Genomic DNA, 26,565 nt, shown 5'->3' with positions numbered 1-26,565 from the left:
ACTCCTTTTAACAATCAACATCCACAGTTTGACCCGTTTGCACATTTACTGTCCAGCTTGGCACATTTACTGAAGCAAGCATCCTTTGAAGGCAGGACTGTAATCGTGGCTCGTGTCAAAGACGCTGATAGTGATATTCACACTACGTTAAGTATCCGCTCCGACTATGAAATCTGGCCAAACTCTTTCTAAATGGCTTCGCTGTAATCCTGGGACATAAAGCCTTTAATACTGCACAGCACCAGAGCTTCAAGATGCATCTCTGTGCAGCGCTTTGATTCCAGACAGCTGATAGGGAGCTGAAATGTAAGCCGCCTTCTTTCAGAAAACATGTGGGGGCTACTCTACATCACAACAAATATGTGAAAGTGCTTAGCTTTTCTGCTGCAGCAACATTTTTGACACTAACGAAATGGAAAAAAAAAAAAAAGGAGGCGAGAGCGGTTGAATCTCAGGCGATGTTCCCTTTGAATGCTTTAGATTACTGCTCACTGTGCTCAGTGTGGAAATCCAGAGTTTCAGCACTTCTTATTACAGGATTCTTGATATTTACTCTGAAAACAACTGCTTTCTAAACTTGTTTCTATTTAAGAGACTGTCTGGGTCACAAATCATTAGATTCTTAAGAATGCAGGGAATGACTGTGGGTAGACTTTGGAAAAATGTGAAATAGATGGACTGATGGATGGGTAGATTCAATTATGTGCAAATGCGTGAAGGCAGCTGCCTGATGGACCCTGCTGGTGCCTTCGTATTCGTGTAACTCCGAGTCCGCATGGATGGATGTCAGAGTGTCTGTGTGTGCAGGTAACGTACCTCCCCAGGCACTGTTGGTGTTGGAGATGGAAGGAGTGCTCTGCACGGTGGGGACGAAGGCCGGCTGAAGATCAAACAGGTCACTGTTCAGGTTGGGCACACTGAGGGGTGAAAGGACGGCGGGACAGGAGAGAAGAAATGACAGAGAGAGAGGCGACAGACACAGAAAACGGCAGGAGAGAGAGAGAGAGGGGGGTTGAGAGCAGTGGGAGGAACAGAAATAAAATAAATCGTGAGTTAGTGAGAGATGAAAGGAGAAAGAAAATAGAAATGAAAAGGACGGATGGAGACTGAGGATTAATATTTAATCAACTGTGCATAAATAACTAAAACCACCACTAAAAATGTTCATTTGTCACAGATCAAGATAAATCCTGTCTCTATGGGCTGTAAAAACTTCAACTGAGCAATAAAACGGTTAGCTGCAGTAAATTCAGAAGGAGTTACAGGCTGTGCACATTATGTCCACATTGTGCTCCAATTATATAAAAAAAAAACTACTAAAAACACAAAAAAACAGTTACGTCTTTGACTCAGTTACTGTACATCTGGAGTAAAAAATGCCAAGATTACTTCTGCAGCGAAGGAAATGTAAGACAACCAGTTTTTTTTTTTTAATTCATGATTTACACAGTGGCAGGTGACACCTAAACTTTCAGACCTTCAGACTGTGAAGCTGTCAGGAAAGATCGGGCCACTTTCTGAAACCTTCTCCCTACAAATCAGCAGTCACAGGCTTGTCAAAGCAGCTGGTAGCAATAATTAATAACTGATAACTGATTCCCACAAGGAGGAGACACTTTAAGACATAGCTGTTCACATGAAGACATCAATATGACATCTCTACAGTTACACAGTGGTGAACTTCTTTGGGACTGTGATGCAGACACTGACATGATGGGAAGCTTTACTGATTAAAAAGAACTGGTATAATATCAAATTAGTACATTAGAAAGTCTAAAACAGCTGAAACATCAGAAATGCCCTAATGCAAGAGGATCAAGGTCCTAAACAATGAATACTGCACAAGCTGAACAAAAGCATAATTAAAACTTACAAAATGTACAAGAGATTTGAGGAACCAGAGGCCTTTTATAGTGGGGATTTTTCCCAGATGAGAACAGAAAGACTCTTAGTTCATTAAAAAAATGTAAGTTCAAAAGCTGTGACTTATACTGTACAAATTGGTGTAACTAAGAGGGACATGGACTGCATGTATAGAGCTACTTTGGTCTTGGACCGCTCAAACACCAACCACACTCACCTGTTTTACATAGAAGCACATGTATGACCTGGTGTGTGTGTATAGTAACATCTTTAAAGCCTTTTAGGGGTTCAACTAGGGCTGTGCGATTAATCGATTTTAAATCTAAATCGGATTTATTAATCAAGACGATGTTAAAAAAAGGAAAATCGGAAAATTCGATTTTCCTCTCCCTTTTTCATATACCGGTAGCTGGAAAAGAAGAAGAGAGCTGTCTGCATTACAGACAGAGCTCATCTAGTCATCTTTGTTTGGTCAAGAAAATTGTAAATGTTGTCACTTTACTAAACTCAAAGAGGATTTACAGTATCTTTCAATTGCACTTCATTCCCAATAGGGAAAATGTTTGCTATTTTTCTTTAAAAATAAAGATAAAATATTTGAAACAATTTATTCCATTGTCTATTGTAGTTTTACCAAAAAAATCAAAATCGAAAATCGGGTTTTCAGAGAAAAAAAAAAAATTGGGATTTTATTTTTGTCCAAAATCGCCCAGCCCTAGGTTCAACATATAAACCAACTTTCAGATTCCGAAGTTGTATGGGAAATGTTTGAGCTATTTAAAGATTTAGACTCCTATCATTAACAATACAATCTGAGGAGCCCCTGACTGGTTTCAAATACATCCTTCAATATGCCACTGACCTCAAAGGCCTAATTACAGTCATAATGATGCTCAGTATCAAACAATAAAATAAGAGAAAAACCTGATTGCAACTGTAAATCAAATATATCTCATCAAAATAAACTAATAAAACTGCACCAGTGACAAATTACAATGGAAACATATCTGTTCAATCAGAGAAAGGAGATGGATGACCAAAATACAGACATCATCATCATCATCATCATCCCCCCCGGAAACCTTTGATGGTGTGTTTGAGTCGGAGCCCACCTGTTGGCAGTCACCACGGAGCTGAACAACTCCGGGGTTTGTGTGATGTGGTTGTTGTTCATGCTGCTGATGGACTGGCTGCTGGGGGAAGCGGAGGGGGGAGTGTGCATGTTGATCTCCTTCAGGCGCTGGTCCTGGACGACAAACACGCCGACGCAGCAACAGGGAGCGTGAGGAAGACAGGACAGCGTGATCAGGGACTCTCCACACACTTGCAAATGAGCACGGAGATAAATAATGTCTTGTCTAACATTGAAAACCTCTCAGAGTCGTGTTGCTACGCATCACATCCCCAAACTGAATGAGACATCCAGGAGGGGTTTTGCTGTAACCGAGTTGGTTATTGGCTTCAGATGGAAAACAGAGGCAGAACCGCTGAATTTACAAAGTCAGTTTAGTTCTCGCTTCGATGGCCAAGGCTGCCTCGCGCTGCACATTTCAGCATAAACTACAATATCAGGAAAGACTGGAGTATTAAAGTGTTTTCAAACCAATTAGACGGAGTTTTCCAATGATTTATTACAGCGACGTTTAAAAAAAAAAAAAGGAAAAAACAATTCCTCTAGTATTTGACCCAGCTGCTGCTGAAATGCACATTATTGTTATCTCTGGTGATAAATATAAAGCCCGATGTGACTGAAACAGCAAAATTCTTTCATTCACCTCTAAATGCAGCAGGACTACTTGTGTTAAGACGGCCACAAGTCAACCAAATGTTATCTATTTACTCTCTCCACACACGCACCTGGTAAAGGGATTTTTACTTTCTTTTGATAAAGATTTGTGGGTTCTACTGGCTTTCGTCAAGCCTCTAAAGATGGGAAGGTGTGGAGAGAGCAGGGGAGTCGGTCAGGTGAAGGCCAAAGCAGAGACTCCAACCTCAGCCTACACGTGTGAGGACTTCTAGCTGATGTCTTTGCTGCTTATGTTGAATCTGTATTAAAGTTGTTTTCATCAACGAAAATTATGACTAAATATCGTCATCAACGAACCTTTATCACCTGAGGAAAACGAGACAAGACGCAATGAAAATGCTGGTCATGTGAGGATCACGATAATTAAATACATAAAGCAATATCGTAGAAGAATAAAAACGAGACTAAAATGTAGATTACAAAATAAAAACTGCTAAAATGTGTCTTAAATGTTCTAACAAAAATCCTCAATCTCCATGTTTTCAGTAGTTTCCTCTGGTTTAGTTCTGCTGCTGGGTGACATTAGTCCTCAATCCCAGTCGCTGCAGCGGGGAATCAGATCCAGAAGATGCAGTTGCAGAGTTAGAGGCTGATGCCGTTAACGCAGAGCTCTAAGTTCACGTCAATTAAAAACGAAGTTCATTAGAGACCATCTTTGGTTACACTTCCCTACATAGACGTGGAAAAGAAAACCGAATGCGTCTTCAAAAAAGAAAAAGATGGGGAGAAATGTGGAAAAATAAATGTGTTGTAAACTCAAATTAGAGTCTTCTGTATCTGGAATGAATGTATTCTTGAGTCTATAAGGTCAGAGTCAGAGTCAGAGTCAGAGTCATTTTTATTGTCCCTCTAGGGGAAATTATTTTAGGTAACAATAATATAATAATAAGATAACCTTGTTTGAATTGTAAAATGGGTTTGGCTAAATACAATCTTTGACTAAAACGAGACTAAAATGGACCTGGACAATTCTGACTAAAATAAGACTAAAATGCTCAGACTTTTAGTCGACTGAAACTTGACACAACTAAAAGGAGAATGAACATTACAAACTAATAAAAACTAAAATGATAGTTCGACCCAAAGACTCAACTAAAACTGAAACATGCTGCCAAAAACACTACTCTGCATAAGTGATTTTAAATCTAAAATAACGTCATGAACAATCCATACAGCTTTACACAATTCACAGAATATGTTGAACCTGGCAGCACTGTTTAATATTCCCTTAAGCTTAAATCGATTTTACTATTCTTGCCATCTTATGTTTGATGTTATGCTTTTCTCTCTTGATCTTATGCTCTCCTGCTTCGACAACACATCTCTGCGGAGTTCAACATGTGTCTCCCTTTTGGGAACATGGTTTGAGATAGAAGTAAAAAAACAAACTTAAACATTAACAGAACATGAACTGCTTGGTGAATGTGAATCAATTTCTGGTTTGGCAGCAGAGCAGATTATGAGAGGGGAAGGTACAGTCTATTTTATTTACACATGCCCAGCAGTGAGTTTTAATTTAGTGAAAGACTTTAAGAGAAGGGAATGTTACGACCTCCTCTACCTTTAAAAGGTTTGTGGACTTGGAGCAGATTAATAAGCAGGATCTCCTGCTGTACCAGGCTCAGCCGGCCGCCTTGTCCTCATTTATATTCCGACTGTGTAGCGAGGAACAAATGTGAACCGCTGTTATTGTTTGGGCGAAGGCCCCAGCTGGACAGTAGCTGAGTGTGTAAGTGTTTTTGTATGCACACGTTGAGTCCATATGGACACCAGAGAGAGCAGACAGCTGGACTGGAGTATTTGTGATGACCCCTGCTAACCCCGGCTCTCTCGCTCCGTTATGCTCCCACTCTCACTTTATCTCACCTGCCCTTTCCAACTAAACTCAAAGGTAATCAGTGGACCTTGTCTGAAGCCGGGGCGACCAAGGCCACGGAGCAAACAGTGTGCTAAAATCCAATCAAACTGGTAACACGCAGTGAATAATCCCACATGCTTCAAACACACAACGCTCAGAGAGATATTGGCAGCACTATTGAGAGACTGTATCTTCTCTCGTGGGATGGAAGCATTTGAAACATGCACGCACTCTTGGTGGTAGGGCTGTTCGATTAATCGATTTTAAATCGTAATCGCGATTATGTAATTAGAACGATGTTAAAACGTGAAACTCGTAAAATCGATTTTTCACATTTTTTTTTTTTTAATTTTTCACTTTTTTTTTTTTACCTTGTCTGCACACATATTAATGATTGATGGAAATACCTCTCAATACCTGCGACAAGTGCCCCATCGGAGAGGCTCTTTAGTGTAGGAGGGGGCGTTGTAACATGCCACCGGGCATCCCTCAAGCCAGATGCGGTAGACCGGCTCGTGTTCCTTGCAAAAAACTTGCAAATATGAATAGCAAATGTAATGACTGACATTACACACCTCTACCTCCTTCATGGGTTGCATTATTATTTAGCATGGAAAGACCCAGTTTAGTTTAATTAGAAAATGTCTTGTTTTATTTAATTGGAAATATAACTTACTGTATGTTTGCAAGTGCTGATTTGCTGATTTTTTTTTCCAGAGATAAAACTTTATATTTTATTATATTTTTTAAAACTTTTTTTCAACTTATTTTACAGAGTTTTGCACTTTATTAATTCATTTTTGGTTTAATAAGAGCAAAGTTTGCACTTAAAGCCCAATGGGGCAAATGTTCAATAAAAAAAACAGCATATTTGAAATCATTTTTTTGCCTTTTGTCAATTCACAAAATAATCATAATCGAAAATCGGATTTTGAGAGAAAAAAAAAAAACGAGATTTTATTTTTGGGCAAAATCGAACAGCCCTACTTGGTGGCATCCTCACGCCGAGCTGCTGTGTTGCAGCTCCACTGCTCTTACTCAATTCCAGTTTGCTGTAAAGGGAGGACTCCCCAGGCTGGAGCAAGAAATGTCAACACATTTTACACTTGACTTTTCTATTGCTCAGCTCGCCACCGAGGCAGTTAGCCTTTTATCCTCAACCCGAGTTCAGATCAGCAAACAGCACAGTAACGGGACGATCCATCAGCAACAACCTGATTTGTTGAGCACTACAAACATTATATATATGCATTTTCCAACAGCAATTTGTGCCAGTTATGAGGATGGAAGGCTGCAGCGAGTCTGCAGTTTATTTTCCCTTTGCCAGCAATGTCACGCTACGGCCTTATAGGGAAATTACAGCTGTTACCCTGATTGATGTAATGTGATATTTTAATGCATGCACATTCTCCTACTTCCCATAGCTAATAAGCCCTGCCGCGACCTGTTCCTCTGTCACTGTCAACACCTTTTTTTCAACGATTAAAAAGGTTTAACCCTTTCATAAGGAGTGGTCAATACAGTGGACAGCTTGAATGGGTCTGGATGGTTTAGAGGCAACCCATATCCATTCAATACATTGCATTGATCAATAAAGGCCAATTCGTGTCCCTTTAGCTATAAACTTAAATTGTTTGTGTTAAAAAGACACTTAACAAATGTAAAACCTTTTGATTCTGTCAAGAGCATGTGCACTTGACAGGAAACAGTTTGAGCTCATCATCATTACATTGTCAAAGAATTGTATCACGTCTACAGGAGTGAACGCCAGTATCTGTTAATTGAAAAAAATCTATTTGAAAGTACCTTTGAAAGAAAACTACCTTATTCTAAAAAAAAAAAAAAAAAGTATGTGTGCATTAAAAGGATAATTGTGTAGAAAGTACATTTACAATTTGATAGCTTTCGTTTGCAACTTTTGCGAAGCAAGTCCAGCTTAGATCTAAACCTTTTCAATAAAAACGGAAAAACAAATAAAAAAAACTATTTTGCTGCTGATACGAGTGATGGATTTAAAAAACACATTCTGCAAAAATACTTGTATAGACAAACATGGGTAGCACAAAGAAGAAACCCAACAGCAGAACGGATTTACATGATCATTTGACAAAAATGGGTCATGCACCATCTGCACATCATAAGTAAACTTGGCCTGTGATCAGTGTCTTGTGGGTACAGGGTTTCACATCTAATGTTTAGTTTAGTCCCAAGCATATATACATAGAAGAAAAAAGCCAATCATGTAGCAGAGGCTGTATGAAAAGATCAGTGCTAAAAACCTGATCACCTGCTCAAACAGAAAAGCTCCTTGACAAATGATGCGGCCGCTGCCCTTTTTGATTTCATAGATCAGAGTCTGCTCATGCACTTCAAAGGCGATGCGACTTTAATGCTGAAAATCTGTTACCTTGAGAGACTGCAGTCTGGCCTGCTCCTCCTCCAAGGCCAGCTGCTTCTCCTTCTCATCCATGCGGCTGAAGGACATGCCGGTGGAGGAGAGGGATGAGACGGCGCTAGACAAGGTGGATGCTCTGAATCACAGGAAACGGGACACATATTGGAGGAATTAGCTCAGGAAAGAACTGTAATGTTTCATAGACTAACAAGTACTGTGAAACTCGTCCTTTTTTAAAAACATTTTGAACAGATTTTCACGAATAAACGCGATGCAATGGCAAGCAGGTAAAATGTAAAATGTCTACCTGGTATCTGCATTCAACTCCTTTGTTTTCTTGCCCTCCAGAGAGGCCAGGTGCTGCTCCAAGGCCTCCAGCAGGCTGCTGGGGGCCTGTGAGAAGAATCATTATGAACGAAAAGAGAAAAGGACAAAGAAATTCACAAATCTGCTCAACTTTTCTGAAAAACACCCCATTTTTCAGATTCTCTCAAACGCTAAATCCCACCTACACACAGTTATACATACACAAGGCGCTCAAGAGTTAGTCGGTCTCACAGGAAGGTAACAGAGTGCATCAGTTTCCAAGAATAGCCATGGCAACATGCAGCAAACACTCATATTGTTAGCAGGAGACTCAAAGGGGAGAGACAACAAAGCAGGAGGTTGAAAAACAAAGAGCAAGGAAAAAGGTGGAGAGCAAAGGAGAGATTGCACCTTCCTCCATCGAGTTCACACAAGCAGAGGGCAACACCACCTACACTATGAGGTTTTTATTATTAGATACGTTTGGCACCGTCTCCTTTTTCTTATAGAGCCTTTCACTAAGCAAAGTCCATTCAGACGTGCAAACTGCAGCATCAGCATGCCTCTGCTACGGTCTTGCTAAGATACTCTGCACCTGTTGCAATCAGGACCTGACACACTCTTTAATCTTTAAACATTTCCCTACATTCTCGTCCAGAAAAAAAAAAAAAACAAGGCCAAGTTCTTTTTAAACGGTTTTTTTTTTTTGTTTTAACAGGCAGCAGTCCAACATTTGAGCTCGTTACTAAGACGTTGTTGCTATGCTACTAAAGATAACACACATTCGCTGAAAATTCAAGTTGAGCTCCAGTTTTTCTTCCTGCAAAACAAAGTCTTCAGTGCTCCTTAGGTGCCTCATTAATGCTCAAAAGAGCATAAGAAAGGAGAGGGCAAAAAGGAGCCAGACAGCTGCATTATTCAGTCCACAATCTGTGGTTCTCTGTGCACATCTAGAACGTCCAACACATGGGACGGAGGGGGAAACAAAAAATAAGAAGTGTTTGGCTAAAGAGAGCAGGGAAAAATTCCACTTCCACTGAAAGTATGACAGCATCGCGTCTGTCTCTCCGTCCACAAGAATGTCTGCAGGGCTGCAGACATGTATGCAAACATTTCTGGTCTTTTAAAGTCCACTTCTGGCTAGATGCTGGGCTCGTGCCAAACTGTCGCCTGGTTGCTAAAGAAAGGGCGACTCCCAGAAGAAAGAGGCCGTATTTAACCGTCGGGAGGTTTCAATGAGTGGGGAGAGGAGGCTGTGTATGCCCAGTCAATATTAATTCTAACACGCGCACACACAAACTGTCAGCATTGTGTCTCTTGGCTGTCCTCAAAGTGCATTTCAATCAAAAGCACCTGGAACCTAAACAGCCCAGGGCTCTTTTCAAGGAGCTGAAAGGATATTTCAGCTCGGGGCCTTTTTCATCTCCTCAGAGGTCTAAAGTACTGGGTAGCTTTCACATACATTTGAACATGGAGATTATACAAGTGGAGATAAAAATGCTACGGAGAAAGAAAGCAGATTAAATGCTGGGAACAGGCGTGTAAATGCTTCCACCGTACAAAAGGTTGTTTTTTGGGGGGTTGAAATATTTCCCCTGGAACTCTGTCCAACTCCTGGTTCCTGCTGCGCAAATAGATACCTTAATTCCTGGAAAACATTCCTATGGTTCAAGTGCATCTGTGTGTACGTTAGACTTGTAGTTCTCGAGACCTGTGTTGTTCTCAAAACCGGTCTCGAAACCACTTTTTTGTGGTCTTGGTCTTGTCATGGTCCTGACAGTCTTTGGTCTCGGTCTCACCAGGTCTCGGACCATTGAGAGTCTGTTGCACACCAAGGTGACAGAATCTTGTGATCACCAGTTCTTCCTCTGGTTAATGCACAGTTTTGTAAACTATTTGTATTTTGCATTTGCTTTAATGTTCTGATGCATCTGCATGTGTGTCTGTATTTAATTACAGTATAGTGTTTATAACGGCCTTGTTTGAATAAATATATGTTATCATTGGCCTTGGAATAATATTTGCATATCATTGTGATTAAGCATTAGGTCTATTTCAGTGGTGCTGATATACGGTGTAATCTGGCTACTATAATTATAAATAATGCAATTTCAAGTGGATAATTGTATATCTTTAATATTTAAAATTCACGTTTCATCTACAAATGAAGTATAATTTAAATCAGTAACATTTACTATTCAGACTTTTCTGAGGTGGAGGGGGGTGTTGGAGGCTTGTTATTTTATTAGATGACTTTGGGACTAGTTAGTAGTCGTGTCAATCCTTAAAAGCACTGGAGTCAATCCTCCAATAGTGTAGAAATAGCGGTAGTGCAGTCGCCACACATATGATCTCAGCTGATTGATGAAAACATTTATAGTGAGTTCAACATCAGACATCCACCTCTCTGTGTTATTGTGCTGCAGTTGAATACAACCTCATATGGAAACTAAGCTGCTGAACCAGGATGGTGCTGATGTTCTACAACTCACACAAGATGATGAAATAACTAGGCTTTTTTTGGTCCCGGTCTCGAGCTGAACTAGTCTTCTGTCTTGGTCTTGATACTCTTTGGTCTTTGTAGTGTCTTGGTCTCGGTTTAGGCGGTCTTTACTACAAGTCTAAGGTACGTCTCCATTAGGTTTGGGATACTATTTTGGGGGCTAGATCGTTGGCCGGTGTCTCCATTATCCATTGCAGGGATGTTCCTGTACAAACATCCCTGCAAAGTGGGTATCAGGAACCTTTAGGGGGCGAAAAATGTTCCTGTGGTAGGGAGTGTGACCAAAAACAGCCTACAGGAATTACCCTGTGGGGGTGGGTTCCGTGCTGATTGGGATTTCTGAATTACGGTGGTCCTTGTTAAAAAGGTTCCTGTCTAGCAGGTTTACCATGAATTCCTGTAAATAAAAACTACCTTTACAACTTTTTAAGAAGGTGATGACAATAATACCCACTCTATTCCCCATTAAACCCTCTCTGCCAAGCATGCTGCAGCAATGATGGCGTGCATGACGAACTTGACAATATCTAAGGAGGAAGATGGCATTTAAATGAGCAACTCAAAATTCAGAGCCAAATTTTGTTTTTCATGCGAAGGACAGAAGTCTGATTTCCTATTCATGAGGTTTCATGGCCTTTTGCTCGAGTCGCCGGAGCTATGCATGTGCAATTTGCCATGTGCGTGTTTGACAGCTATAAGTAAGCCACCTGATGCCAGCGCACACATATTGGACAGAGGCGACATGAAGATCACTCCACGCTGGAAAGAAAAAGGGGAAGCATGCCTCCAAGTGCCGGGGGAAATCGGTGTGCATGTTTGCGCACACACAAGTACAGAATATGCTGTTCATGCAGGGGCTGAAAGAAAATTTCCACTATTTTTTTCTTTTTTTTTTTTTTTTTAAACCTGGGCCCTTTTTCTCCCCTTGATTTGTTTACATAGGGACAATAATCTTTACAATCCAATGCTTCGTAGCAGCATCTATGAGGCTTCTTTAGATTTGGTTGAAGTATATAATCAGATATAATTGATGGAAATGGCAGTTTAAAAAGACAAGCAGCTAAAATAATTAATTCAAGACGTGGGACCAAAATACAAATCTAGATTTGATAAACTGCCTAAAAATCGACACAGACTAGACTGAGCTGCCAGCTTTCCATATGGAAAATAAGTACTTTTCATCTTATTCAAACAATACCAGAACGTACGGACATCATTTAATTTGGTTTGTTACTAATGTAACAGGATACAAAAACATGGGATGCCAGGTAGTTAACATTTGGGTTTACTTTCTGTTACATGAAGACAAAACAAACAAAATCATGCACATCCTCTTTGAAATATCATTCTTAGAGATTTTTGTCCCTATAATAAACAGTTGGAAGACCGGGCCAAGGTCAAGCATGCTGGAATTTTCCTTTGAGCAGGTTTGTGGGGTTAAATGTTACAGTATGCAACCCACCACCTACAATGTATGATCCTTTTGTTTTCTGCGACAGGAAGAGAAGAAGGAGAAAAGGTCTATTTTATGACCCCAGAAAAACGTGCAGCTTCAAAATGAGCTCAATACTCAGTCAGTACACATGCTGTTAACATCCTGCTTTACACCGTTTTCCAGTCGTGCACGACCATAGCTAAGCTCCACTGAAGCCGTGAAGGGAGAACGTCATTCCTCAGAGAGCGTTTTGGTTGTTTTTGCTCATTTCCCCTTGAACTAAAAGAAGAACACCCAAACTATGAATTATGCGCTGAGGTCCCTGCACTTAAACTGTTAATCTATTTAGGGCTGACACAAATTATAATTAGGCATAAATCAGGAAGCTAGGAATGCAAATCTTGAAATAAGTTCAACAAAACTGCCTTTATTACTTCACCTGAATGACCAGCATATAAGCTCAATGCAACAGCCAATATGTTCTACTGTGATACGTTTTGGGTTTTTTTGGCAGTGAATTCAGTTGCTTCCTGCTGCTGTTGAAGAAAACTAACCCTTAAAGCAAAGCAGAGACAGCTGGAGAGGCTGAATTGAATTTGGATTAGTTAAGTGTAAATCAGTCATAATGTACATAATATGACTTTGTATTATGAATTAAGTAAATGCCGGAGTGAGCGTGGCAAATCTAATCACTACATACTCAGTTAAGGGTCCAGTGTGTCATTCAAGGTGATTTATTGGAAGGGAGAAAAACAATGTTTACATAAAAACTTTGTTTTTTTTCCTATTAGTGTAAAAGTACTAAAGAAAAACAAACCTCTGGCTCATAAGTGGAGGCTATTCGATTAGTTGCAGTTTGAGATGGTGACTTCATGCGAGATATTAAAGAGTCAAAACATGTCCTCATCCACGTCATCTCAGATCAGCAACTTGTATACGTCAAGAAATGTTACAAGATGGTGACAAACATCCCTGGAGATATAGTTTCTTTCGAAAACTATCAACAATGATGATGATTTACTGACCTACAATCTCTAAAGCTCCATTTTTAGTTAATTTTCATCTTAATTTCCTTGACTTCAAGGTGATGTTTTAAAAAAAAGTCATATATTCCTTTATCTTAAACTTAAAGATAATCAATGACATAATGCTACAGGTCAGAGAGGATCAGCATTTAGAAACTGAAAGGGTATCAATTTTTCCAGAAAACACATTCAGAACAAAGGCCTAATTTAAATAATTATCATAAACCTGAGGAGTTTCTGGAAAACTTGAACCCGTTATTTGATGGTCTCTGAAGAAACTAAGGATGAAATAAATGTGAGGCGCCAAACCTGGTTTTGTTGTGAAATTGACATTCCTACCGTATTCATCATCATTTTTATGAATTTGCAACAGCTTTAGAAAGCATTTCTCAAACACTGATGTAATTCGAGACACTTGAGGCTTAGCAAACACTACTACTACTCTTTTTATTAAAGATTCTTAATTATTTTCTCAAATATGATAATCGGAGACTTGGAAACTAAATGCCTCTGAGATTTGATATTCTGGTCAAGAAAAAAAAAATGATAGTAGCATTTCATGTTAATAATTTAAAAGCATCAAGTGATGAAAAAAAAACACTAGTTGACACTGCTTCTTTTTCTAACATGATTTAAGATTTAAAAGATAAGTAGTATACCCATTTTTAATTGACCGCTTAGAAACGCTGCTACATGCAGAGAAGCATCTCTGACAGTCTAACTTAGAAACTCTCGTCTCCAAGGTCCACTCACACACCATGAAGTATAATATCCCCGCTATCAGCAACTCAAGTGAACTGCTTCACAACAGGATAAAAAGGCACTTGCAGTGTGGCCAATTCATCCTCTCTTACTATGTTTGTCTTGCGAATTCAAGGTTTGAGCTCATCGTTTGCTTTTATTAAAAGGGTTTCGTAACAAAGAAAACATCATAAAACTTTCATAAGGTCTGCTGCTGTTGCAGTGCTCAAGCAGGCTTTTAACACTTCTCAACCTGGATCTCTAAAGGGGGATTTGTGAAGAAAGAGAATGCAGGAAAGCAAAATCTATCACACCGGAGGAGAGTTGTCTAGATTCTAAGAGTAAGATCAGGTTGGAACAGATGGATGGATGGCGAATAGGGGCACTGGTAACGGTGGGAAAACAGGTAAAAGCATGGGTTAAATTAGGTGCATGAATGAGAGCATAAAAGTGGACAATGAAACCACATCTACTTGCTGAGGAACAAGGAAAGACAGAAGGAAGGGAAAAAAGAGCTGGAATCAGAGAGAAGAGGTGAGAGGCACACTGACCTGTGAGAGATCTGGGATGTCACCCTGATCTATTCCAACTTGCTGTTGTCAGAAACAAACAAATAAAAGAAAAAATAACATAGGGGGAGAAGAAGAAAAGTGGGGTAAAATGGAGAAGAAAAAGAAAAGGGCAGGGTCCATTTAAAAGAATAGAAGATGAAAAAAAAAAAACAAAAAAAAAACAGGGGCATCATTACTTCATGCAGTGGCAGTGTCAACATAAACAACAACAGAAATAAACAAGCAAATGTTTCCGACATCTGTACTGGCTGATGAGGCAGCCGATGCCCACGGTGAGTGACTGATGACGGCACGGTGGGAAATGTGTTTGACCGATGGAGGAGGCATGAATGATGGGAGGATCACACTTCTGAAAACGACACTTACTCAGATCCCAAACCAACTCTGGAGGACTGACAGCTACGATAACACGTGTGAACATGCTGACTTTTTGGACACAGATAAAGAACATCACGTCCCATATGTAGATAAAAGTTCAAAGAAATAAAAAAAATACTCAACATGATCTAAGACATGGACTCTAAAAGCAGAGCAGGTCATTTTTTAAACATTAAGTCGTAGCTAGCTGGGAGCTCCTTGATTATAAAACACAAAAGATCTTTGAATGGGAACATTACTGCAGACTGTAGTTTCCTGTGCTAAATTTACTCTGGCTGATTCTCCCCGTTTCAAGTCTGCTGAAACAGCGGAGGGAGGGAAGGAAAAAGTGTTCAAAAAAAAAAGGGATAATCTGGGAGTGCTGGTCAGAAAAGAGCCACACAAGTATCCATCTTTGTCAGGGGGAGAGCAAGGATTAGATGGAGGGTGGGGAGCAGAAGCAAAGGGAGCGCCCAACCACATCCTCCATCTTCAGGTTATTTTGGGGAGTAAAAATGTATGTCAGGTGCGCTTGTTTAAGCAAAAATGAGGCAGACTTCGTGTGAAAAATGTGCTCATTAAAGTACTGTTTGAACATTTCCGCCTGCATATGCATTATTGATGTATTCATACATGTTCAAGAGCTCATAGGATCTGAAAAAAACTATAGAAGAAGCATCGCTCTTTGAAAATAAAGGACATTAGGAGGTGTAGTTACAGCAGACTGAGAACACGTGTATTCCTGAAGTGTGTTTGTGCTCCATCCGTGTGTTTGTGTGGGTGAAATGTACCTCTGCCACTTTGAGGAACTCCGACAATTTTGTCATCCTGTAAAGAAATTTCTTGTAGATGTCCAGAGCATCTTTACACTGGTTCTTCTTCATGTCAAAGTATTTCTCTACAAGATAAAGGACAGTAAATTAGGATTAATACAAAAAAAAAAAGAGGGAAAGAGACCAGCAATGAGGAGAGTGGCAGAAACCATCAGGATACAATCAGATGGAGACAAAGAAGCATCTGGAAGCTTTAATGACAACTTGTCGAGCCCTGATGAGTTGTTGGGACTGGGAATCTTTTTAATTTATCATTATATAAAATAAGGAAACGGCTGATGAGTGTAACATCAGCAGCAAGACGTCACAGGTAGGGCCTATATTTGCAAGATGAGTAACTGGACAGACAAGATCAGCGTAGGGCTGGGCGATATATCGAGATTTTAATATATATCGATATATTTTCAAACACGATATGGTACGAGACAATATCGTTTATATCGATTTGTAAAAAAAAAAAAAAAAAAAATTTTTTTTAATGATTTTGATATAGCTTATTTTGTGACAAATTGACTTGAATGTTTTATTTGAGATTTGCACAAATGTTTTGTTATTTGCACAACTGTCAACCTCAGTGGAAAAGTCTGCCTGTTACTGTCTACATTGTATTAATTGCACAGTGTATTTTAATTGAATTGTTATGCAGGAAAGGGATATTTGTTTTATTTTATTCAAGAAGCATTTTTATTCTATATATGCAGGCAGTTTATTATTATAAATTATTATGTTTATTATTTCATTTGTTTTATACATTTTGATATTGTGCAGACCTCTGTTAATAAATGTACCTGTGTGACATTTGGCACGAGGCTTTGTATTAAGACTGACTGTTTTTTTAAGGGTTTGCCTCAGAAAAAAATGAAGCTAACAGAGATGCTATGCTATAATGCTTTGGGGGAAACCCCAATTAAGGCACAGAAAAAATATCGAGATATATATCGAGTATCGCCATTTAGCTAGAAAATATCGAGATATGACTTTTGGTCCATATCGCCCAGCCCTAGATCAGCGTCAGAACCGAGGACGCCATAAACCAACGTATGTCCAGAACCACAAAGGATGATGGTCCATTGTTTGAACCACTGGCCACAAAAATGACAAACTGGGGCTTCACAAGAAGCAAAACCCATCCAAAGATTGCTCATCAGGATGTTCACCCATCCTCGTTTTGGAAAATCACACCTGTGACGGTGTATAAATCTTGCTGCCGTAGGGATAATGCATCATTCTACACGTCCACACAGGTTATGTCATGTTACGCGGATGACAGCTCCCAATTTCCCTCTCCTCAATCAACTCACCGTCAGGCACGGGGTGCTACATGACACGCCCTGCGTTTACATTACCAACGCGGGTTAAACACGTGTTCATCATCCAGAGATAATAGAGGGATCTAATCTAAAACCGCCTGCTGCTTCCCAAATGTGCTGCTTCTCTGTTTAACTGTTTTTTTTTCCCTCTGCAATTAGAATGAACTAATATTTGTGGATGGATTTCAGGAATGTTTGAGGAACAAACCAGGGGCTTCAAATGAAAAAGTCGCAGTACTGCTGCGAGACAGATAAGAAGATCACAACATTCTTTTTCAAATATATAAAATAACTCTTTGATTAAAAGGAAAAGAGAATAAAAATGTTTGATCTCTGCCGTCTTTGTACTATTCACAGCATCAGCCGTGTTCCCCCTGCAAGTGCATCTTCATAAGTTAAGCTTGTTCTCAGTCCTACGGTATGCTATATAAATTAACAACCCTTAAGAGCACAAGCATTCACCCTCAGGTCTCCATTACATTCATGTTATGTGGGAAGTTTGACATTTCTGCGAGAATGGATGAAGTATAACGTCAAAATCTTTACAACCGCCTGTCACATTGCTATAAAAATCCCAGTCAAATTTATGAGCGTTCTTTAAAAAAAAAAAAAGGGGGGGGATTTAATTATGTGTCCTACCCAATAGGTTGATGACTCCTTCGTTGTAAGCAGCAAAGAGCCTGATGGAGTCTTTGAAGAGCAGCATGAAGGCTGAGTTGATCACTCCATTGGTGAGCTCGTTAGGGTTGGCCTGGAGAGAACAGAGGTGGAGGATGAGAGCGAAACGTTCACACGCTTTTTCATGCATTATATCATAATTACATCCACAACCATCTATCATATACACCTCTCACCCTTGGCATGAGGGCACATATCACACCACATAGATGTCTATATGTGATCAAAACATTCCATATAGACAAGGACACCCACGCCGAGACTCTCACACATCCACCAGCCTTTCTAATGAGAAACTTCCATCTCCAACCATTTTTATCGCACTTTGAAGCTCGCTGGCACAAACCACAATGCAACCAACATTTTCAGCAAATCCCCACCCAATCACCTCCTTCCTTCTGTACACAGATCCAAGTCAGAAATCTGTCCCCAAGACATGCTTCCTATGCTCCGTCGTTAAAATGCGCTCTCGAATATCCTTGTTTCAATTTACATTTTGATTGGAAAGTGAATCAGCTGCATAGCTGACAAGCCGGCGTGTTTCGTACCTGGAAATCCAGCAGCGCGTCGAGCTGGTTCTGGATGATGGGCAGCGTCTTGATCAGCTTCTCTGTGTTCATGGTACGCATCACACCATCGATACTTGCAAAACAAACACACGCAATTATACAGAGCACACGGTGGGGGAGAAGTCCCATGCTAATGTTGATGCAAATCAGGAACATTTGCAAGAAAAAAAAAAGTAAAAGATGCAAAACAATGCAAAGGAAACCAATATTTTGGAAATTAAAAGGGTCTTCAGTCGTTTCTAAATATTTAGAGCATAATGAGGTGAAACTTTGCAACAAATTGTGGGTGAAAACACGTTTTCCATATAAATAATGAGAACCTGCTCATTAGGCTCGGCAAAACACTCATTGTTTTCATTGTTATTTCTCTCTTCTGTGAGAATAAAACAATCTTGCAAATACAACTCCTCAAAAGGATAGACTCACTTTTACTTTAAAAAAAGGAGACATGTTGTTTTTTATTAAAAAAAACAGAATATAGTAAGTTTCAATTAATTATCTGATATTCTTTGGTCAAATTTTTTAAAAAGCACTCTTCTCAGCCATATCTTCACTCCTAATTATTGTGACTGGTTTTAGGGGGTGAATCAAGACTCAACTCCACCCCCTCTCTCTCTAAAAAGTGCTTAATTTGAAATTATTATAATTTTAAGTCTATGATGGCAGCAAACCCTGCAAGTCTTATTAGTTTGAAGTACTGAAACATAATATATCCCCTTTAAACAAGGGCGTTTGTCCGGTTGTGCAATGACTACCACTAAAATTGCATTTTACGTTTTTTTAAAAAGCCCATTCACTTCATAGCAAGATCATTATAACTCAAATATGTTTTTGACGACTATGAAACCATTGCTGGCTGCTGGTTGGGAACACTTGGAATTAGAGCTGTGCATGAAACGCTGCCGCCCTTGGTAACGAGCACAAGGAACAGTAAGTGAGTTAAACTGCTTTTTAATGCGTTACTGACGCATAATATTGAATAACTGTTGGAGCTGAGATCAAATAAGGCTATTCACCACTAGCTGGAAGCTGCAGCCACAGCAGATCGCAAATGCCCAGATGTTTTAAATCAGCAAGGTGGAGCGAGGGATGCATGCCATGTCCTACAGTAAAAACCGGTGCAGTTTATGCACTTTTTAAAGACGCGCTTCCTCACTCTCAGAGCAGCTTTCTTCTTTGCTTCCCAGCACAGACTAAAATCTAACGGCTTTTCATTTCCTGCAATATTTTAAATTCCTAAGCCTCCCTTTTAGAAAAACAGAAGAGTTGAAAAATCCCCCTCAACACTTCACCACAATACTCAATTTAAGAGGTTTCTGTGGCAAAACATGAACACCATCACCTGCTTGTGACAAGATGAATGTGCAATGTTAGTGTTACTGCCCCTACCCCCTCTTCATCTTGGTGAAATCCACAGCTACCAGTCTGTAGGACATGGCCTTCTCATTCAGGTAGCGGCTATACCGTCTGATGAAGGTTGACATGTCGTAACCTGAAGGAGTGAAACATTCAGAAGTGAGATGGTCGGAAGCAGGCTCATGCTCCGAGGACACAAGTTAGTTTTTCTGAAAAACAAAGCATGCTGGGAAATCTGTTCACAGGGCTTTGTAAATGCATGAATAAATGCATGAATGCGTTTTTACCTTGCAGAGCTCCCTTGTCCAAGAAGTTGTTGAGGTTAAACAGAGTGTTTCTGGAAGCCAGATACTGGATGAAACGCTGAGATGAAAAGAAGAAGAAGGTGGGCTTAACCAAATGAAGGCTCGACAATTAATACAAAAATAAAATAATTTAAAAAACAAATTAAACTGTGCCTGCATACATGAATGAAGCTAAAAACTACAAGTTCCATTAATGGGTGAACTGCAAATAAACATTTATGTGGACCCTTGTGAAATTGCCAACAATAATGTTTTAATTTTTTTTTTTTTTTTTTTTTAAAGGGAAAAAAGTGGCAATTATAACTAAATGCAGGGAGTCACCCTTTCCACAATATTAACAATAATCCAGAAGGGACAAAAGAAAGCCTGGTTCGAGAGCACGTCCTTCATATTTTGCATATTGCAGTCAGTCGAGTTTCTACCACCACATTTCCTCACATGGGATCTTTAGTTCTCTGATGATCTGATGTTTTTGAAGACCAAGTTTCAGTAACAAATAGAAAGTTCATGGAAACATTTTTAAAGTACGGTATGTGTACGGGTTACAACCTCCAGGTCTGAGGCAGATCGCAAAAAAAAAAAAAAAAAGAGGGCGGGGGGTCTCGAGTCATCGTACAGTAGCCTGTTATGTACTAGTACAGCAGAGTCACCTTAAGTTTAAAGGATTCATCCTTTGAATCTGAAGAAAAGGGTGAGCTAATGTACTGAATGAATGTTGAGCAATTTGGGAAAATCTCATTTTGAATCATCGAGTTTCAAGATCAAGTCTGAACATTTGTTCATGGCATTTCAGTCTTGAACACTAAGGGGTTTGACCAACCGACAGCCCAATACTGCCATGTTTAAACCCATCCAACTGAGGTTATCGCTTTGCCTTCTCATCTCACAAACTAACCACAACGTCTGACTGTCACACTTCTACTCTCCGTCTATCGGAGTCATGATTATGATACAGCTCTAAATAATATACACTTGCTTTTTTTTGGATATGATGTTAAGCTTAATCAATGTCTATGTAGTTACTTGTATTTGTTTTCAGAAGTTTCTGAAACAAAAAAATAGGGGTCCAGTACTGAATAAGTCAGTTCAAGGTCTTTAAAAATCAGTCATTACAGCAATCAATGAGTTGTGATTAATACTACATAGCTCGCTGCATGCTTTTAGTTGGATTTTAAAAACCCTTATTTTGTGATGTCTTGGTGTTTGCAGACTTCCTGAAGTTTGCACGTCACTGAAAACATTCAAGATGATGCTCTGAAACAGAATGTCTTGATTTTTCCTGGTGAATGTTGATTTAGACCTTTTTTCTTATGGTGCCTGACAAGGCTTTCTTGCCATCCATTTAAATAAGTCAATACATAAATACATAAATGTCTCAATCACATTCCCTTAATTGCGTCTTTAATTGTTTTTGGTTCTTTATTCTGTCATTAAATCAAATACCAAACTTTGTGTCCAAATAACTTAATTTCGATCTCATGCAGAGCATCAATTACATAAAATGAAGCGCTATACATTCAAGGACTCAGTCCCTGAAAAGCTTTTGAGATTACTTAATTTCAAACTATTGGTAATAGGTATTGTTTTTTCATTCATCCTTTTTTCGTTTGTCTTCTTACTTTTCTACAGAAGATGGAAGACGTTAATAGGACCTCTGAACTGCTGCGAACACAAAGACACATGTCCATTTCTCCACGCTACTGTAGATGGTCTAACTGTTTGTATGATCCAAGCTTCACAGACTTTATTCATTAACACTGGTTTTTCTTCTCTCCAGAAGCAATTACAGTTCCTTTTGCTCTTACAAAACTTTGTTGTGGGGCAATTATGGCAAGAGGAAGCGAATGAAGAAAAAAAAAAAAAAGGAAACTTTGGGCCGTTGAAAAGTGTCAGCATAGCAGAAAAACAGTATTTAATAAGTGAAAATGTGGATGAGATCCAGTCTTGAGCTAAAATGTCTTTTCAGGGTGGAAAAATCAAGTAATTTGCAGACTGACAACTTTGACAACATTTGAATTTGTGGCATAGCAGGTATGTGATGCCTCCATCTCTATAAAAATCAATCTAAACACTGGCTACTTGTACACTTTTAACAGATCTGATGTTGGAAGGTGTTCAAAGTGTTTTATGTTTCACTTTCCAAGGAAACTCTGCTCATCGTGTCCGCTCCTTTTTTAGCACCACTTCATCTCACATTAACAGATCTTTCACATCCTGACCGATGATCATTTGTCAGTCACGGTTACTTATTCATTTCCTCAAGCTCAGACTGGTGTGCCTGCAGCTGAAGATCCAGGGACCAGTTCACAGGTCCTCATCAAAACATTTAAAAAAAAAAAAAAAGGGGTTATCCTCTATTTTCAAAAGGAGGAACTAGGGCTGTTCGATTTTGCCCAAAAATAAAATCTCGATTTTTTTCTCTCAAAATCCGATTACGATTATTTTGTGAATTGACAAAAGGCAAAGAAATGATTTCAAATATGCTGTTTTTTTATTGAACATTTGCCCCATTGGGCTTTAAGTGCAAACTTTGCCCTTATTAAACCAAAAATGAATGAATAAAGTGCAAAACTCTGTAAAATAAGTTGAAAAAAAGTTTTAAAAAAATATAATAAAATATAAAGTTTTATCTCTGGGGAAAAAAAAAAAAAAAAAAAAAAAAAAAAAAATCAGCAAATCAGCACTTGCAAACATACAGTAAGTTATATTTCCAATTAAATAAAACAAGACATTTTCTAATTAAACTAAACTGGGTCTTCACATGCTAAATAATAATGCAACCCATGAAGGAGGTAGAGGTGTGTAATGTCAGTCATTACATTTGCTGTTCACATTTGCAAGTTTTTTGCAAGGAACACGAGCCGGTCTACCGCATCTGGCTTGAGGGATGCCCGGTGGCATGTTACAACGCCCCCTCCTACACTAAAGAGCCTCTCCCATGGGGCACTTCTCGCAGGTATTGAGAGGTATTTCCATCAATCATTAATATGGTATCAATCATTAATATGTGTGCAGACAAGGTTAAAAAAAAAAAAAAAAAAATTACAAAAAAAAAAAAAGTGAAAAATCGATTTTACGATTTTCACGTTTTAACATCGTTCTAATTACATAATCGCGATTACGATTTAAAATCGATTAATCGAACAGCCTTAGGAGGAACCTCCAAGTCTGTGTTACCAACTAGAACTATGAATTTACAAATCATTGCCAACTCCAGACCTAAATGTGAAAAGATGACCAAGTAAAAAGGTGCAGATCAAGTCCTGTCTCACCGTCACTGAGAAGAATGGGAATACTGAAAAGGTGAAGGGGCCCGAGTATGTACAGAAACATTATGTGAAAAGACTGAAGGACTTTGTGTGAGCAGAGGACAAAAAAAGAAGAATCATTGTCAACATTAAATACTGCTCGCTACCAGACAGCAGATGCTAATGGGATGTGGACATCCCCAACTCAACCTTGAGCCAGCTCCTGGACAAGACTGAGAAGTAGCAATATATAATAAAATAAAAACACCTTCCTGCTAGTGTGATGGTATATTTGTCAGCTTAAATCGGTGATCAACCACAGTGCAGACATCTTCAAGTTAATTCATCCGAGGGCTGTTTGCAAAGTAATGTTACGATTATGAACAGGATTTACTTCTATTGACATTAACTCACCCGCTTTAAACTGTAAGCCTCTTATTATAAAAGCTCATTCCATCCTGTGTAGTAAATTACATTTTATAAGATTCGTTTTATTTGATCTCCTTTCAGACCGAGAATTGAAAAGCTCAATATGTCTCAATCTTAGAGTAAAGTTCAGTTCTGCTGCTGCCATTAATCACTTGGATACACATTTCAGCTAGGATGTTTGGCCTTCTCGTCTTCTATTGGTCAGGACTTTTCTCAAACTTCTTTTAATGATTACTGCAGTTTGAATTAAAAACATCTGTGCTTACTCTCTGCTCTCAGTAAATATTTAACAGTATATACTACAGTACAATTGCAGCAAACTCTATAAACACCATTTTAAAGTCAAACCAGCGGGAAAGCTCCGAGCTTACATGAACTTTGGATTGGAAAGATTTGAGACTTAACTTGGACCACGTTTCTGAAAAAGACCAGACGTGAACTATTTCGTCTCGAGAACACATCTGGAACCATGTCTTCCTCACGATGCTGACTAGTAGGGCAAATTAAAAAAAAAAAAAAACAACAAAAAGTCTTGGCTATCATCACTAGTTCTGGGAACTCGGGCCCGAGGCTTCCAAAGACATTTTAAAGTTAAGGCCATCTCTGTCCAATTGACTTAAAGTGATGAAAAATTTGCCAGTTTTCCAATTGCCAATATGGCAGAAAACCAGAACACGCTGTGTGTGTGTGTGTGTGTGTGTGTGTGTGTGTGTGTGTGTGTGTGTGTGTGTGTGTGTGTGTGTGTGTGTGTGTGTATATAAATATGCTTGTGGGCATGTGTGCTGGAATCAGATGGGCTGACGGTTCCAGAGCTTCTGGGACTGTTTAAATAGGCAGAAAGAATGCCATTTTCTCTTTTTGTGTGTATGTACACAGACCATGGATTTAAAATAAAACCCACCAGCCTTTAAAGGATTTTATTAATGGATCAACTGACATGTTTGCCTGTTTCAAGGAAAGTATCAATTGATTTCAAAACTGATGATACAACTGGGAAAAAGGACAATTGCATTAAAAGTAAAATGTCACAATTTTAATTCAAAAAGTGTTGAAAGATTTTTTCCTGAAGTGTGTTGTCAGCGCCCTTCAGGATTGATGGGTTACTACCGCAGACATTTCCCCAGTAAGAGGGCCACAAAAGGGGCATTAAAGTTAAGCTTTTTTTTATTTTTAAATTGGGGATTGAGCACAAGACACTTCTGATGAATTCAAAAATGATAAATACACTTTATAACCAATGAATCAGATTTAGTTTAATAAATCTACAATGAACAGGTGAGTCAGCGGCAAAGTAGATGTCACATGTAGTGTGTCAGACTTAGGGTTGCCACCCGTCCCGTAAAATACGGAATTGTCCTTTATTTGAGAAAAAAATGTTGCGTCCCGTATTGAACTAATATGGGACGCGATTTGTACCGTATTTTCATTAACTTTTACACCATATTCTAGTTGAATTATTGAAATAAATTAACCTTTACACCAAATTCTAGTTGAATTATTGAAATAAGTAACTTTTACACCATATTCTAGTTGAATTATTGAAATAAATTTACTTTTACACCCTATTCTGGTTGAATTATTGAAATAAATTAACCTTTTACACCATATTCTAGTTGAATTATTGAAATAAATGAACCTTTACACCATATTCTAGTTGAATTATTGAAATAAGTAACTTTTACACCATATTCTAGTTGAATTATTGAAATAAATTAACCTTTTACACCATATTCTAGTTGAATTATTGAAATAAATGAACCTTTACACCATATTCTAGTTGAATTATTGAAATAAATTAACTTTTACACCATATTCTAGTTGAATTATTGAAATAAATTAACTTTTACACCATATTCTTCACCTGCAGGCTATATTCTACATCTGAGCTGATGTGGACATACGTAGCATAGGAGGCTATTTCAGTTGCTAGTATGGCTGGCTGTCTCTACAGTCATGCAAGTTCAATTCTATTAAAGCACTTTAAACCAAAGCATTTTGTTTTTTCATATAAAATAAACACATTTTTATTCAGTTTAGAAGTATAGGGGCTTTTTTTTTTTGGCTCCTGTGCTGCTGAAATCAGGGCATCCCTTATTCCTATTTCTGAAAGGTGGCAACCCTAGTCAGACTTCAACCCTGAAAATGATTAAAATGTGCCCTGAAGTTCTTAAAGATCAATTATCAAGTTATTGTTTTATTTTGCTTGCATCTGAACAAAATACTAAATCTGCACTTGCTGACAAAATGGAGCTAACGAGCATTCGTGTCCCGCCTCTTTCCTCAGCTCTGGCTGCAGCCACTCGTAGTTCAAATATGATTGATTTTTTTTGCTTTAATGGGTGACAAATCTTTGTGATAGAGATGTATCCAAACTGCCGGATGGATTAAGATGAAGTATGGACATTCATTTTCCTCGTATCCGCCATGGACTGATTAATAGTTGCATGTCTCACTAAAACCCTCCAAAACACAAGACATGTATTGTCTCATTAGCCTGGGCTGTGATTTCTGTCAAAGGGTAATTAGCAAAAGTAAGGGTGATCAAATGGTAAACGGTGATGGCAAAGAGATTTAAAAAATCCTAGCTGCTAAATGCAGCATGTTACCATGGTGATACTATTGAGCTCCAAGTGGAACTGTGCTTAAATGGAGCTTCACAGAACCACTTCCACGCTTGTTAAGATGGCTATTTTCTTGCAAAAAAACAAATTGATTTAGCCCTTCAACTGGTTGTGAGTCAATGCAACATCTGCTAATGTATTTCGAATAATCACACATTAAGATTTTATGACGAGTTTAGTCTTCTATGTCGAACTGAACAGGTTGCGAAAAACTAAGACTGAAAGGAAAATAAATGTATAAAGAAAAGCAAGAAAAGCTCTTGTTTTCTGTGCCGACAGTTTTTTTTTTCCCAAAACTCCCATCTAACAAGTCTTTTCTCTCTCGGTAGCACGCACAAAAGGTGGAGGCGGTGG

General features: G+C 38.8%; 1 protein-coding gene across 4 annotated transcripts in view; it reads right to left on the bottom strand.

The window, feature by feature from the left end:
- si:ch211-200p22.4 (phosphatidylinositol-binding clathrin assembly protein) overlaps positions 1-26,565 on the bottom strand; it is a 91,850-nt gene that overhangs the window by 19,741 nt on the left and 45,544 nt on the right. For 3 of the 4 annotated variants that reach the window (XM_061710516.1, XM_061710514.1, XM_061710517.1), the window contains exons 3-12: positions 19,896-19,971; positions 19,642-19,744; positions 18,232-18,325; positions 17,645-17,756; positions 15,654-15,760; positions 14,485-14,526; positions 8,231-8,316; positions 7,936-8,059; positions 2,976-3,109; positions 817-917 (exon numbers count right to left, since the gene is read on the bottom strand). In XM_061710516.1, the coding sequence (XP_061566500.1) occupies positions 817-917; positions 2,976-3,109; positions 7,936-8,059; positions 8,231-8,316; positions 14,485-14,526; positions 15,654-15,760; positions 17,645-17,756; positions 18,232-18,325; positions 19,642-19,744; positions 19,896-19,971 (979 nt within the window). Of the gene's footprint in view, positions 1-816; positions 918-2,975; positions 3,110-7,935; positions 8,060-8,230; positions 8,317-12,201; positions 12,223-14,484; positions 14,527-15,653; positions 15,761-17,644; positions 17,757-18,231; positions 18,326-19,641; positions 19,745-19,895; positions 19,972-26,565 lie in introns of all 4 variants that reach the window. The other variant, XM_061710515.1, reaches the window with a different exon arrangement.

The sequence above is a fragment of the Cololabis saira genome, chromosome 20, assembly GCF_033807715.1.
Source record: "Cololabis saira isolate AMF1-May2022 chromosome 20, fColSai1.1, whole genome shotgun sequence".
In the NCBI taxonomy this organism is placed as follows: domain Eukaryota; kingdom Metazoa; phylum Chordata; class Actinopteri; order Beloniformes; family Belonidae; genus Cololabis; species Cololabis saira.
Note: the sequence above shows the minus strand (reverse complement) of the source record. Positions and strands in the feature narration are given on the sequence as shown.